General features: G+C 45.9%; 1 protein-coding gene across 1 annotated transcript in view; it reads right to left on the bottom strand.

Moving 5' to 3' along the window:
* Positions 1-276: 276 nt before the first annotated feature.
* The window catches only part of Chd7 (chromodomain helicase DNA binding protein 7), a 126363-nt gene continuing 111749 nt past the window's right edge, over positions 277-14890 (bottom strand). Inside the window, exons 28-37 of the mRNA XM_059253833.1 lie at positions 14610-14838; positions 14148-14356; positions 13385-14056; positions 12128-12285; positions 10489-10716; positions 9674-10117; positions 6076-6297; positions 4720-4860; positions 4478-4582; positions 277-2716 (exon numbers count right to left, since the gene is read on the bottom strand). Coding sequence (XP_059109816.1) covers positions 1796-2716; positions 4478-4582; positions 4720-4860; positions 6076-6297; positions 9674-10117; positions 10489-10716; positions 12128-12285; positions 13385-14056; positions 14148-14356; positions 14610-14838 — 3329 coding nt within the window. The 3' untranslated portion in view covers positions 277-1795. The remainder of the gene's footprint in view (positions 2717-4477; positions 4583-4719; positions 4861-6075; positions 6298-9673; positions 10118-10488; positions 10717-12127; positions 12286-13384; positions 14057-14147; positions 14357-14609; positions 14839-14890) is intronic.

Below are 14890 nucleotides of genomic sequence, written 5' to 3'. Positions count from 1 at the left end.
TATGTGTGTGTGTGTCTGTGTGTATACGTATGTATGTATGTGTGTGGTGTGTGTATGTATGTGTGGTGTGTGTATATGTGTATCTATGTGTGTGTGTGTGTGTATGTCTGTGTGTATGTGTGTGTGTGTAGGAAGATAAGAGACACACACAATCCCATCCTCATGACTTCTTTTTCAGATGGAGGGAAACAGGGTTTGCTCAAATGACATAGAAAATAGGTCTTATAATTTAAATTTTATTTTAAAAATAAAAGGTTCAATAAACTAGTAGCCCTTGAGACTGGGTGAATGTGTGTGCGTGCACACACTCACATGCTTAAGTGGGTCCATTTTAGTTCCACGTGTGTTTTTCCACGCACCAGCTTCTGGTATCAAGCTCTGGTCGGCAGGACACCAGAATGCCTTTGTGTCCCTTGCTGACACGACGACATTGTGTTTTTCTCCCATTATCCAAGGATAAATGACCTAGATAGTGTGCCTATTAAAGCCTCATTTTTCTTCCGCCCCTTTGTCTACAGTGTACCACATTATCACAGGCTGCACACATTTCCAGGATTCTTACTCTCAGATGCCCTTTCAGGGGAGCAATAAGAGGTTTTTGTGTGTGTGTCTGCTGAGATATCTGGTATGGAATTACATAAAGGTAATTCAAGGTTTTCTCCCCATCTAGTCTTGAAGACAGTTAGTGTGGTACTAACAGCTAATCTAGCATAAGAGGATATAGCAAGCAACCGTACGAAAGCCAGAATGCTGGACTTGCATCTATTGCGGATACAAAAACCAGAGTGAACAAACACCAGTTCCCCTACACACTGCATTCTATAACTACATCTCTGCATATCATGGGTCACTTTTATTAAAAGCATCAGTACTACAGTTGGCAGCAATTTACATTTTATCTTACATGATAGCAGTTTTCAGAGAAAAAAATAAAAGGACATCACAACAAAGAAAAACATTTACAAAGTCCTGTCTGTAAACTTCAAGGCTAGTTTAGAGCTGAGGTAATGCTGTTTTAGCTTTGTGGCTAAAGTAACAAAGTCCTTTAATTTAAAAAAAAAAAAAAAAAGGTACCTGATTCTCACTTCTCACTCTTTTATTTAATCTATTTATTTTGTTTATACCAGTGCATCACAAGACCACAAGCCAATGGAACTGCAGTTGTCTGGCAAGAACCCTCCCAGTAGGTTAATTTTCCAAAGGGACCCTTCACATTCAACAGCTGCCTTATTATTGCTGCACCTCGGGGTAGAGGCGTTCACACTAACGTGGAGATTGTCAGAGTGTATGGATGTGTGTGTATGCGCGATGTGGGAACCCCCATACAGTCAGAAAGGGAAACGAATGGGCAAGTTATGATATGTATGGTAAATTTCATCTTGACCTTCACAGCAAAAAATTAAAATTAAAAAATTAAATATATAACTTCATACTTCCTTCGAGCAGCACTTCCTTCCACTAGTGCCGCTGTTACAAATTGCTCTTTATTATAATACCAGTGGTACCCAAAGAAAAACGCAGAGCATTATGTAAGTTTCCTTAAAAAGACATGATCACCTCTCAAATTTCATCTTTCCTAGGGATAATAAATAATGCACTGCACAATACTTAATGACCAAGATACCTTCGGACACACCTGCATAACATGACTTGGACTTTTTTTCCTTTTTTTTTCTTTTGCTACACTATGTTACAGAACAGCTTATAAAACTAGGTATGAACATTAACTGTGAGTGTAAACAGTAGGACTACCACCTGTCAACAGTCTTCAACACTTTCAGCGGAACTGCTGCTGTCACTCGGCATTTCCGTTGTTCTCCATCTCTTCCCCGCCTTCGAGGGAGTCCAGCTCTTCACCCTGTGCAACCTCGTCTTCCAAGATGGAGGACTCCGCCGTCTTGTCCAGGTTGTCCTCGGCATCGCTGCCTTCCAGGGTCTCTCCGTCTTTACAGGGGCCTCCCTCCGCCTTCTCAGCAGCCTTTTCCTCGCTGGCACCCACGGCGTTCTGGAGTCCCGCCAGGGCTGGGAAGCCAGGCAGTGTCAATCCCCCCAGTCCTGGAGGTAGAAACATGGATGGGTAGAAGAGGCCGGGGGCCATGGTGGACAGGAGGAAAGGGTTGAAGGCCAGCGGGTTGGAGGGCAACGCAGCCGGGGCAGTAGCAGCACCAACAGATCCGTTCGCAGAGTCAGCAGCCGACACGGCGGCGGCGTCTGTGCTTTTCTCAGAGTCTCGATTCTCTTCTCCATTTCCGTTCCCTTTCTCTTCCGCTTTTGAAGTGCCGTCCTCCGGCTCTCCTTGCGCAGCAGTAGTGGCGTTTCCAGTAGCAGCTGAGAGAGGGTTGTTGAGCAGCCCGCCCAGGCCGAACACGTTGGGCAGGCCTGCCATCCCTGGCAGCATCAGGGGCAGCACGGCGGCAGGGTTCTTCGCGTCGCCTCCGGCGGTGGCAGCTGTGGCCAGTCCTGGAGGGAAGCCCATGAGCCCTGCCAGCTGGAGGGACTGGAGGTTCTGGAGATTCTGAAGGCTTGTCAGGTCCATCCCAGCAAACAGGCTGTTCACCAACAGAGGGTTGATCCCTGAAGTAGAGGCGACAGCAGCCGCCGCGGCGGCTGCTCGGGCGATCTCGCTCTTGGGCCTCCGTCCTCTCCGGCTGGCTCCTTCTCCCCGCACCACAGGTCCAGTGAGAAGACGGTCAAACATTGACTCGGGAACAAAACCCTGGAGGGCAGGGAAAGGCAGACAACAGCTGTAAAGGCCAGTGAAGAGCGATGAGCTTCACACCAATGTTCTAAATGTGTGAGCGATTGTTTCCGTTCTAAAGGCTTAATGCAAGAACTTGGGAAAGCACAGGTTCTGTTTTTTACCGCTATGTTTGCTTGCTGAATTGTGCTGAGTTGCAGGGAAAAAGAAAAAAATTCAAGGCTACTCCAGCACTGAAGTAAATGCCCAGGTAGCTGAATCCATAATTAACTTAAGGATCAACACACCAGCTAGCAGCTGATTGACTGTAATCAGTACCTGATGTGTACATGTGCATCACATGACTCAAGTACAAACAACTTTTCATTTGTCAATTAATTGCCAGATAACTATCTGTCAATTTAAAAAGGGTTTATATGGAAGAAATATGATAAAAATAGTTATCATGAAAGAGCACACAAGACCACAAGCTATTCTATACACTGTGTGTACTGGATATTTCAACTATAGATAAGTGTAACAATGTGGGAAATTTAATAAGTTAGATTCACATGTTAGTATATACCCCAGAAAAATGAGCAGTTACACCAAAACCTGCATGTAAATGCTTACTGCAGTTTTACTAATGGTTTCACAAATGTGGATCCCGGAGGTCTTTCCATGGGTGAAGCCAAGCACGCAACAGCACGCTGTGCAGCAGGAAAGAGCAGGTCTGGATACATACTCCAGCCTGGGCGACTGGGAAATACTCAGGGAAAGCCACAGTCTCAGCTAACATAGTTCTACTTCCACGTTATGCAGCTCCGAAAGACAAGACATTAGGAAGGGAGACTAGGTCAGCAGTCGTCAGGGATACAGAAGTGGACCGGAAGTACAAGGACCCTACCACAGGAGATCAGGTAGGTACCAGTCCATAAAAACGGTTCATTAGCCGGGCGGTGGTGGCACATGCCTTTAATCCCAGCACTTGGGAGGCAGAGCCAGGTGGATCTCTGTGAGTTCGAGGCCAGCCTGGGCTACCAAGTGAGTTCCAGGAAAGGCGCAAAGCTACACAGAGAAACCCTGTCTCGAAAAAAAAAAACAAAACAAAAAACAAAACAAAAAAAAAACAACAAAAAAAAACGGTTCATTACCACATAATGGCTAGAATGCTCCATCATGAGTCAATTTTAATTGTATTATTAAAGAAACAAACCCAATAAGCATGCTATTAATCTGTCTTGAAAAGAAACTAATACTGATAAACTTTTATGCAGAATTGCTGTCTGTTTTAAAACTGGAAATCGCAGCTAATAATCTTACTGCTCCCAACCAATACACATTGCATCACCCAGATGATGCTAACTAGGCTTACCTGGAACAAGTCCACCTCCAGGCCAGGAGTGGGTATGTCCACACAGTATTTTGTTTTGTTTTGTTTTTTTGTTTTGTTTTTCGAGACAGGGTTTCTCTGTGTAGCTTTGCGCCTTTCCTGGATCTCTCTCTGTAGACCAGGCTGGCCTTGAACTCACAAAGATCCGCCTGCCTCTGCCTCCCGAGTGCTGGGATTAAAGGCGTGCGCCACCACCTCCCGGCCACACAGTATTTTTACATCAGAGCTGACCAATCAGTTCATTTCCGATTGTGTATAAAATATGATGCCCTGACTCTGACTCTGTATGAAACGGTGTATGAAAATGATGCATTATGACAACTCTTTTAAGCTAAGATAAAGTTTCAACTGAGTAACTAATAGCCAAGAGGACAATAAATGGTTTGATGTGTATCTCTAGTACTTACAGACTGCTTGACTATATCGGTCCAGTCTGGAGCAACTGCAAACTCAGGATTCTCCTCCAACCACCTGGGCAGGTCCTTCATTGGAGGGGCCATGGCTCCACCCATCTGGGAAAATGAATACAGTGAACTTCGGAACACTGCAGAGGTCTCCTTTCCTACTTCCCTCATCTCCCTCTTCCCAAGCACACAGGTTCTAGAGAAATGCAATTCTTCGTCGTCACCAGCTCCGCCCTGGCATTTACCTTCTTCCCGTTCCGTTTGTTAACAACTGGGACCCTTTCCTCTCCTGTCAAAGTGTTTATATCCAACTTATTAGGATTCCGACACCTATGTCGCTTCTGTTTCGGTTTCTGAAACGAGGAAAACAGCACATCTGCATTCTTCTGCAAAAGAAAAGGGTTTATTTAATAAGGCTATATTTAGTACTGGCCCCTTCCTATAAATGCCTAAGAGAAGAGGTTCAAGCACTGTGGAGTTTTAACAGAAACTGTCTTTTCTGAGAAAGGATCTCCCAGCATTGACTGGCCCATCAAACAGGTACTGAGAATCTACTTAAAAAATTTTTTTAAGATTCATTTATTTTTTTTATGCATGAGTATTTTTGTGAGTACCTGAGTTTAATTCAGTCCTTGGCACCAAGAACAAAACAGGAGGAGGGTTAATATCTCCAAATATTTATGTAAATCATGCCATTTTAAAAGAGACTTCCTGTAGTACCTTTACTCATTTCTAGTCAATGACACAAATGAATCTAGAGATGATACCCTAAATAACTGGATGAGATTTTTGTCTTTGAGGTGTGATGGGTGGGGGCACTATTAGTAGCAGGAGATGAGATTGCCCGAACTTGGTAAAAAGAAAAAAAAAAAAATTAAGGCTACACAAAGAAACCCTGTCTCAAAAAAAGAAAAAGAATCACAAAAGCACAGAAGTAAAAGGTTTGTGTTGCCAGCTAGAAAGTGGACCTCAGGATGCATCACACAGAGGTACTGACTGACTGATGTGCAGTATAAAACAGAAGGCTTAGTGGCTTAAAAAGAAATCTCTGGAGACAAGAGCTTAATAGCTCTGAGCTGGTCACTTTGTCTGAAGCCCAAGGAAATGCACTCATGACTGTCAAGCCTAGACACCTAGCCCACGTGAGGAGAGCATGCTGGGGAGGAGCGGGGAGGAGGAAAATGAGTAACAGACGTCTTCAGGTAACTGTGAGGGCGTCCTTCAGTAGGACACACTGAACCAGTTTCTCCAATGTACAAGTTACAGCAGAAAACTGGGACATGTGTGAACCTGGAGACATTCAAGCCAAAGACAGAGGGTGCAGGTAGCGGTCAAAAACCCCCTCAGATGAGAAGCAACCAGGCAGGCCCAGCAAGGCTTCACAATCTCAGACGGGAGCCAGAGGGAGTCGGAGCTCTGAGTTTGAGGCCAGCCTGGTGTACAGAGTGAGTTCCAGGACAGCCAGAGCTACACAGAGAAACCCTGTCTTGAAGAAAAAAGAAAAAAAAAAAAAAAAAAAAGGAAAGAAAAACCCCAACCAACCAACCAACCAACCAACCAACCAACCAACCAACCAACCAACCAGACTCTGCATTACTTACTGGTACATAACTGGGCATATCAACAGTGAAAGTAGGATGCAGCTTCAACCACTCAACCAAGTCCTTGTTTTTAGGAGCGTCTTCCCCCACCAGCCTTGTCCCATCTTCAAGGTTTATCACAGGGATCCGTGTGTCAGGGTCCAGCTGTCCAGGAGAAGGAATGTTTCGCATTGGTGGGGTCTCTATATCTTCTTCATAAGCTTTGGTCACCTCAGCATCCTCCTGCAGGAAGTGGACAGTGATCTGAATTGTTGAATAATGAGATTCTGAGGATGTTCTACCCCAGGAAAATCCTCTCCCAGCCCAATGACCTTTCATCAAAAAGGAGAAGCTATCTGAAACAATGTCAGTTTTAGGATGACTTTCCAATTACAAGATGACACTTTTAGATTCCTCACATGGTAGGAATAGTACTTCTGTAGGAAATCCAAAGCCTAAGGGCCAAGCAAGCCATTAGGACTACACCAGCATGCTATGCGGCAGCCTGAGCTAGAGGTGTGAAAGGTGGGCTCACAGGGATCCTTGGATACCACTCCAACGAGCATCAGTTTATAAGTAACCAACTTATCGGCACTCTGAGAGCGGTATAACTTCGTTGGTAGAGCACCATTTTGTGTTAGGCAGGTGTGGAAACACTAGAAATTAACACTCCACCCTCGTTCTACCACTGGTCCTTGAACACTGTCCTTTCAACATTTAAACACCATCCTCATCCCCAGGGCTCCCCTTTCCCCCTGTATTATTACAACTTTCCTTGCTCTAGGTCCCAACACTCTTTAGTCCAATCTCCATGCTGCTATATCATACCAGGTTTTCTAAAATGAGTAATCTCTGCCTGGTCAAAAGCTGCCATTCAGTCATTCCCTTAGTGAGGCTACTTCAATAACTGGCTCCCTAATGCCTTCAGGACATCCCCGTGTTCTTCAACTTGGCACTCTGGCCTTTCCATAATCTGCACCTCACTTTATCACCATGGCCACATCTTCATAACTTCCTCATTGTATTCACGCAAAATTCTCATGTCTCCAAGTCAGACATGAGAAGAACTCTCTTGCCCTGGTACTTCGGCTCCAACAAGATCTCCGAAACTTAACGACAGACAATATCTTCAGGAAAATTCCTTTGTGGGTTCCCCAATCTCCTTCTTGCACACCAAGCCCTCCTTTGGAGCACCGCAAGCGTGCTGTAGTCCCAGCACACATACATAACTATGACAGATCACTGAAGTTTGGTCCCCTTACCCAAAATACCTAAAACCAAGATGTACTGAATTTTGTATTTTTGAATATTTGTATATACACTATCAGATACAGTGGGGCTGGGATTCAAGTCTAAACATGAATTCATTTCGTTTATATACATCATTACCACATAGCCTTAAGCAGTTTTTATGCAATTTGGGGGTGAGGGGTGAGGGGTGAGGTGGTGTTTTGAGACAGAGTTTCTCTGTGTAGCCTTAGCTGTCCTTGGCTATCCTGGAACTAGCAGGCTGGCCTGGAACTCACAGAATTCCACCTGTCTCTGCCTCCTGAGTTCTGGAATTAAAAGCATGCACCACCACCACCACTTGGCTTCATGCAGTATTTTCACTATAACTATGTTTTTAACTTTTTCATTGATTCTATGTGTGCATGCATGATTGATGTGTGTGTGTGTGTGTGTGTGTGTGTGTGTGTGTGTGCAAATGTGCACATGTATGTACGATATGTATGTGGAAGTTAAAGGGCAGCTTTGAGGAACTGTCTCTCTTCTTCCATCTATATGCACTTCTCTTACAGAATCAAAATGACATCACCAGACTTGGGTGGCAAGTGCCCTTACCCACTGAGTCATTTTTCCTGCTCTACAGCTATGATTTGACTGTACCCTTCATGTGAAGTCAATTGTGGAATTTTCTATTAGTGTGTTCTGTTGGTGCCCAAAAGTTTGAGAATTTGGAGCACTTTGGGTGTTTTAATTGGGGGACACTCAGAGCTACTTTTCTGTTATCTGACACCCACCACTGACTTCTCTCTGAATGTCACATCAGTGCTTTTCTGACACAGCAGACAGCCAGCACTGGTGACGCCATGGGCACCCTCCTCTTCTGGGACAAGCAGTGGCAGTTGGAATGTGGAGACAAAACTGTGTTCGGTACACTGTACACTGATGATCTCCACACCCACGCCAACTCAGCCTTTTCCTTGTATTTTATTCATATATAAACCAGCCTCCATAATGAGGGAAATCCCAAACTTACAGAATCTAACAGTTAAAAATGTCTTTAAAAATACATCTTCTAACATTGATTGAGAGTTCCTGATGGGTGGTGGTGGCACACGTCTTTAATACTAGTCCTAGGGAGGCAGAGACAGGCAGATCTCTGAGTTCTAGACCAGCCTGTTCTATAGAGCAGGTTCCAGGACAGCCAGGGCTACTACACAGAAAAATCCTGTCTAAAAAACACAACACAACACAACACAACAAAAAAGAGTTCTCTTAGATTTGAGTTGACATTAACGTTAACTCTTAACCCACACGGACCCTTCCATTTATACCCCACTGGAGCTAAAACTTTTCGATGACTGCTGTTTTGTAACTTTTTCAAGCATGCCATTTCCTCCTTTTGAATTAGTAAGCCCCTCTCTAGGTCAAGTAACTAGTGCTGGGCATCGTGGCGCATGCCGTTAATCCCAGCACTCGGGGCAGCAGAAGCAGGTGATCTCTGTTGGGGCCAGCCTGGGATACAGTGAGATACTGTTTTAGAGAACGGGGTGGTGGTACAAATAACAGAGATGGAAGAAGAAAGCCAAGCCAGAAAGAACAACCAGTGGCTCTTATTTCAAATCACAGCTTTTTCAAAACTGCCCCACTGCCCATGGAAAGGCTCACAGTGGCCCAGCCCAACGTGGCTTTACTGATTAGAGTTTCAGGTCAATAGCTCAGGATATGAAGTCCTCAACCCTTCAAGGAGCACATGTAATGGAGTTCTTCAGGGTAGAATCCTTGCCATCAGAGAGTCAGAGGCCCCATTTTGGGGTGATGTGGTTGAGAAAGTTTGGAGAAGAGAATTTATTATACTGCCTTTTATATCCTTCTAATTAAAAATCTACTGACTTGTCCTCCGACTAGCAATGATGTGTCTCAAATTTCAAAAACAACTAGTTACAGGGTGTGAGAGAGCACTCCAAGCCACTAGTTAGGCAAATGAGTACATATCTAAGGCCTGGCACTAAGCATTTATACTAGTCTAACTGATGCCGGCCCCAACATCAGAATTTCTAAGAGCAGAACCTTCGCCTCCTCCTCAAGAACTCAGAGATAACAATTGTGTGCTCAGAAAAATAGGTTTCTGCTTTGTGCTAATCTTTCTATAGCAATCAATAAGTCAGAACCTCGGGAAGAATAAGTCCTCCTGCCGCCCTTGGCTCAGCCTGAATGATCTGCACCAGGATCAACACAGTTTTCTGGCTCAGAACCACAGCTCCATCCATTGTAATTCTGTTTCTCTGGTGGAAGAAGCCATCTCCAACATAATGTTGCTGAGAGAAGTGGGGTCAGCAGCCCAGGGCTGGCTGTCAAAAGGGGTACACACAGTGGGAGTCAACACCCAACTTACTGCACTGAACGTTGTCCGTTTGTGGCTCACGAAAAACAGGTCGAGGCCCTCCACGTTTTTCCTCCTGCCCCGCCTCCTCTTCATGGGGGGCTCTCCATCCATCAGGGAGCCGTTGAGTAGATGCCTTGTGGGTGTGCGCGAAAGGCCTGCTTGTAGCAGTTCCATCTGAGTCTTAAAGGCATCAGACACTGGTGTAGACACGCTAGGCAAGATAAACTTTGAAGTAAGAGATGAAAACTTTGAGGTAGAACTTGTTGCCTCTCTTGAGGCCTTTGATAAGTCCACAACTTTTTCCTGTCCATTCTCTGAGGCCACCTGAGACTCTCGAAGCTGGGCGACCATCTCCATAAGATTTCGCCTCTTGGCGGCTCTTTCAGCCTCTATTTCAACTTTCCTCCTTCGCCGCCGCCGCTGGCGAGGGACAGACAGGTTAAGGGCATCATCCTATTGAAAGATTCCAACAGAACAGAGTTACAATGAGCCAAACCTTTATCTGCTACGGGGGCTAACATCAGAAAAATCCGAGAGCACCAAAGAACTGGACATTCTGTACTGGAAGCTACAGCTATGGAAACAGCAATCATCTTGTTTTGAAGTCTGACTAGTCAGCTAGGTGTGGTAACGTGTGCCTGTGACTTCAGCTACTCAAGAGGCTGGGGCAGAAAGGCTGTTTGAGCCCAGGAATTTGGGGCTAATATGGCAACACAGTTAAACAGATATACAAAACCAAGCCACACTAGCGCACACAAGCTCCCCAATCAGTTAAAATTCACAGACATTTCCTTCCAACACACAAGCAAACTGCTGTGGCTTACCTTGGACAGCTGAGGAGAAGTGGTGATGTCCTCACTCCCACTGATGCTGGCCTGGCTGACCATGGAGAGCTCGGCACAACCCCGCTTCTGCATGGGACTGTCCATGGTGGAAGGCGTGTAACCAGGGATGAGGCCCTGGAAATCAAACATCTGGCGCCGATTTACTGGCCATTTGCCTTTCAGTACAGCTTCACAGATGTTGTCTAATCGGTTTATCATTACTCTGTCCTGAAGGGGGAAGAATCACAGGAAATTTCCAACAAAGACCTATTAAAAATTACTGGATAAATATGTCCTCCAAGATGCTGAAGAGCACAGAATGCTTAAAGGTCAATTACTGGGACTGAAGTAAAGAAGAAGTAAACCCACAAAATCCATCAAAATGGTTTGGTTCTGATGGAATGTTCTAACTGCTCTAAGAAAGAAAAAGAACTATTTTCAACTATGCACATTGGGGCACAAAACAGGGAGCACATCAAGTAAACAGCACCTTCAAAACAACCTCAAATTGTAACTCTTTCAAGAACCTCAGTGAGGGACAATGGAGCCTCTCACTTAGCATTTCAGTGGTCTGGCCCTTCAGATCCACAGGCCAGAGTGCAGTGTGTCCCAGGAAGGGGGACATCATTAGCGTCACTATTAATAAAGTTCAGCATTATGGAGTGGGCACCAACCTAGGAACACCTAATGAATGTCAATCTGTATTTCCCACCTATTATCGCTCCAAATTTCATTGAAGCGTGCACATTAAAATTTTCTAATTACAGCTCCTTAGACCAAGTTTCCACAGATTAATAGTGCCTGTGACTATAAACCTTTGACTGATCTGAGAAACTCCCCTCTAGACTCAATGTGGGAAATTAGTATAGCCAGGAACCAAGAGGACACAGAGAACTGGAAAAAAGATCTCGACAGCATACCCTTCAGACAAAAATGTCACCTCCTTCTTAAGCCACATTAACACCAATGAAGACTAGCTGGGATGAATGACCTCAAACCCATGGTGTGCAGTACTGCTTTAAACTAGAAAGTCCCATCACAGCACATATGGTGATTACTTCCTACCTTAAGAAACACAGGCCCAAATGGCATGGAGAACATTTTAAAGAATTATGCTTCCTAGCCAAAGATCAAGTTTCCTTTGCCTTGAGTTATAGATAACTACATCTGGGATGACCTCATGATGAATGGGAGCAAAGGGGTCCACTACCACCCCTTCTCTGGAGTTAAGAACATAGAGGGTTTTCAAATACATTATTTCAAATCTAAAAGCTTTACTCAATCTTTAAAAAGAACATGGTTTCAAAGTTCCACACTTTTCATTTTGTCAAATCTACTGAAAAACCCACAGCTTCTATGAGACAACACGACAGACTGAGGAGCCCTAAGGAGCGAAGAGGACCAGTGATTCTTATTCTACCACACAAGCTTTTTTTTTAATCTTATTACAAAAATATTCTAAATGCCTCTTCATTTTGGTTCTTCCCAGTCATTCTTTAAAAAAAAGGAAAATTCTGCAATTTTCATATGCTCGACAATGTTTACCTCAAATTACTTGAAAAGAATCAAGCTACAAAGATTTTCTTCCTGCTCTTTTGTTCAGTCAACAAAGTAATCACAGTAAGAAAACTCTGCCAACCTTGGGCCAGAACGAAAAGGCAAACGTGCGTTCGTGAAGGAGCTGAGCCACCGACGGATCTCCGTCCTCCATGTAGAATCCGTCTCGGGTTTCATCCCTGGCGGTGCTCATGGAAGCATTGCTTTCCTCATCAAAATTCTTTCCTCTAGAGACGGCCCCTGCGGAGAGACGAGTTACGTGCAGCACTCACGGCCAGGACACTGAAGCTCACGCTTGGAAAGGACAGTGCCGAAAACAGGAGTGCCACCCGGCTCCACTCTGTTGAGTGCCTACTCTACATCTAGAAAGACACGAGGTGCTTTTCAAGTCTGTGCTGTCCAAAGCTTACAACAGTCCATTAATGTATATGGTGCTCCTAGCCTGTCAGTGAAGCAGCCATGAAAATCTTTTCTTTGTGGTCACCGAGACAGGGTCTCATGTAGCTCAAGAGGTCCTCAGACTCACTATACAGTTGAGGCTGGGCTTGAACTTGTGATCCTTCTTGTTTTCCTACTCCCAGGTGCTAAAATTATGAGCATGCACCACTACAACGAGTAAATGTTATAGGTGCTGAAGGCTAACCATGCTTCTGACCCAAGGGCTGCTGTTCCGTGACACAGGACAAGGCTGGGGTATCATCTAATAAGGAAGGGTCACTATAGAACCAAAGTCCAATGTGGTGCCTTGTTTCTGCTTTGTGCTGGTTATAGCAATCTGTAACATGGACAATGTGATATCAACCAATCATTTATTTTGAAATAATTCATATTTGCTCAGTGAGTGATCTCTTCTCTCACATTCATTTGTCCAAACTTACCATTACATGGAATTCTTAGCACACTTGACTATGAAGTTAACTTGTGTCTGTAAACCAGAAGTGAACTGATGTGTGCACAGCTACTCTGAATTTACCACTCTTTGAAATGTGTATACAGGTATAAACTACAAGGACAAACACATGTAACCGTAATTGGAACTATTCCTTCACGGACGAGCAGGGTCTCCTTGTGTACTTCTGGAGCTGAGTAAGCAGAACAAGGTGACGCCATCTCCAAAAGCTAGAAATAAAAGCGCAGGCACCATGCCTGGCCATCAATGACTTCTAAAAAATAAAGTGCTTGAAGCACCAGCATGGTGGCACACGCTTTTAACCACAGCCCCCTGGAAGCAGAAGCAGGTGGATCTCTGCGAGTGAGAGCCTAGATTTCACGCCAAGGCTGTGCTCCACTGTTAGCAAGCTGCTGTGGGATCAGGGCAGTGGCAGGAGCCAGGCATTACCTTCTGGCTGTGACGACTCCTCCGACTTATCATCGTCCTCTAGCTTTTCTTCATCATCCTCTTCCGAGCCTTTCTCCGAGACGGACTTGGACCCAGGGTCTGCACTGCCTTCCATCCCTTTGAGTTCACTCTTCAGAGAGCCGGCCTCAGCCTCACAGTCCTGCTTGCTGTCCTTGGCCCCACCGCCAGCTGCTTCCTCCTCCTCTTTCCCATCCGACCTCTCTCTGGCCGGTGAGGGTTCGGACTCCTCTGCCTTGCCCTCGGCCTGCTCAATTACCTTCTCTTCGTGAGCATGAGCAGAGGAGATGGCTGGAGGAGCCTGGCCGAAGCCCACAGCCAGAGCATTCAAAGAAGAGACGGTACCGGCCCCACGGTTCTGAGCAAAGCTCTTATGTGCATCTAGGAAGGACAACTCGGGGTCATTGAGGATGTGGTAGTCTGTCCGGCTGACCCCGTGCTTAGCAGCGCCCACCAACAGGTCCCTGTCGTGCCGTCCACATTCCCACCACTCAGGCAGGTCTAGGCTGGGTTGGCAGAGCTTCAGCCTGTCACTCAGCTGCGGGTGGTGGAGGACTTGCTCTCGGATCTTGCGCAGCAGCTCAATGCGGTACAGGGTCCTAGATGCTCGTTCCTCGGTGATGGGCTCGATGAGGGAGGCCAGGTCAGGTGGTTCTACAACATGAAGCATGCTGGTTACTTGGGCAGGCCCCAGACCCACCCTGACCGCCGAGGGCACAGTGTAGCTAGTCATTCATGTACCTACCATCCTCAGGTTTGGCGGGCATTCGACACACCCGCCTGCACATGGCCACAAAGCAGCTGAAGTACTTCTCCAAACTCTCATCAGATTTTTTGTCCAGTCTGGCAAAGGCGCGGAACTGGTTCCAGTCAAACTGCTGCTTCACAGGGTCAAAAATGACCCCAAAGGTGGATACCACACGGTAAAAGTCAGCTTCCTCTCTTCTAGTCCACCTGTGGGAAAGGAGACCTGGCTCACACCACGCTCGCGGAGGCGGGCATACAAGACACTGTCTTTTCTCTGCCCCCAGAGCATGTTTCCAGGACTTATTTAGGGTTGAGGGACAGACACCTTCCAGGCACCAAGCCTTTCTCTGTGGCCACTGTCGGGAGTGATCACTGCTTACTGTGGGCCTAGTAGTGAGGAGAAGAGAAGGCACCGGGGCTGGGGGGTGGCGATGTGCTGCAAGAGAGGTGAAGAACTCACTTTTGCCTTTTCTCAGATATAATAGCCTCCCTTTCCGCCTCCAGCGCTCTCACTTCCTCCCGAGGTCTCCGTCTGCGCCGGTCCGTCTTCATTAGGGCCTCTTGCCTCATTTGTTGCCTTTTATAGCTGCGCTGATAGGCAGTAATGAGCCGGCGCAGACGCGTCGTCAGGGTTGACGTGTTCGGCCAGTAAAGTTGACCTAACTCAGCATTGCTCTCGCTATGCTTGCCTGGGGAAGTGGGAAAAGGAGTCTACAACGTGTCCTGCATCCTCACAACACA

The sequence above is a fragment of the Peromyscus eremicus genome, chromosome 2 (assembly GCF_949786415.1).
Source record: "Peromyscus eremicus chromosome 2, PerEre_H2_v1, whole genome shotgun sequence".
Taxonomy (NCBI): Eukaryota; Metazoa; Chordata; class Mammalia; order Rodentia; family Cricetidae; genus Peromyscus; species Peromyscus eremicus.
The sequence above is the reverse complement of the archived record's forward strand: the minus strand, read 5'-3'. Positions and strand labels throughout refer to the sequence as shown.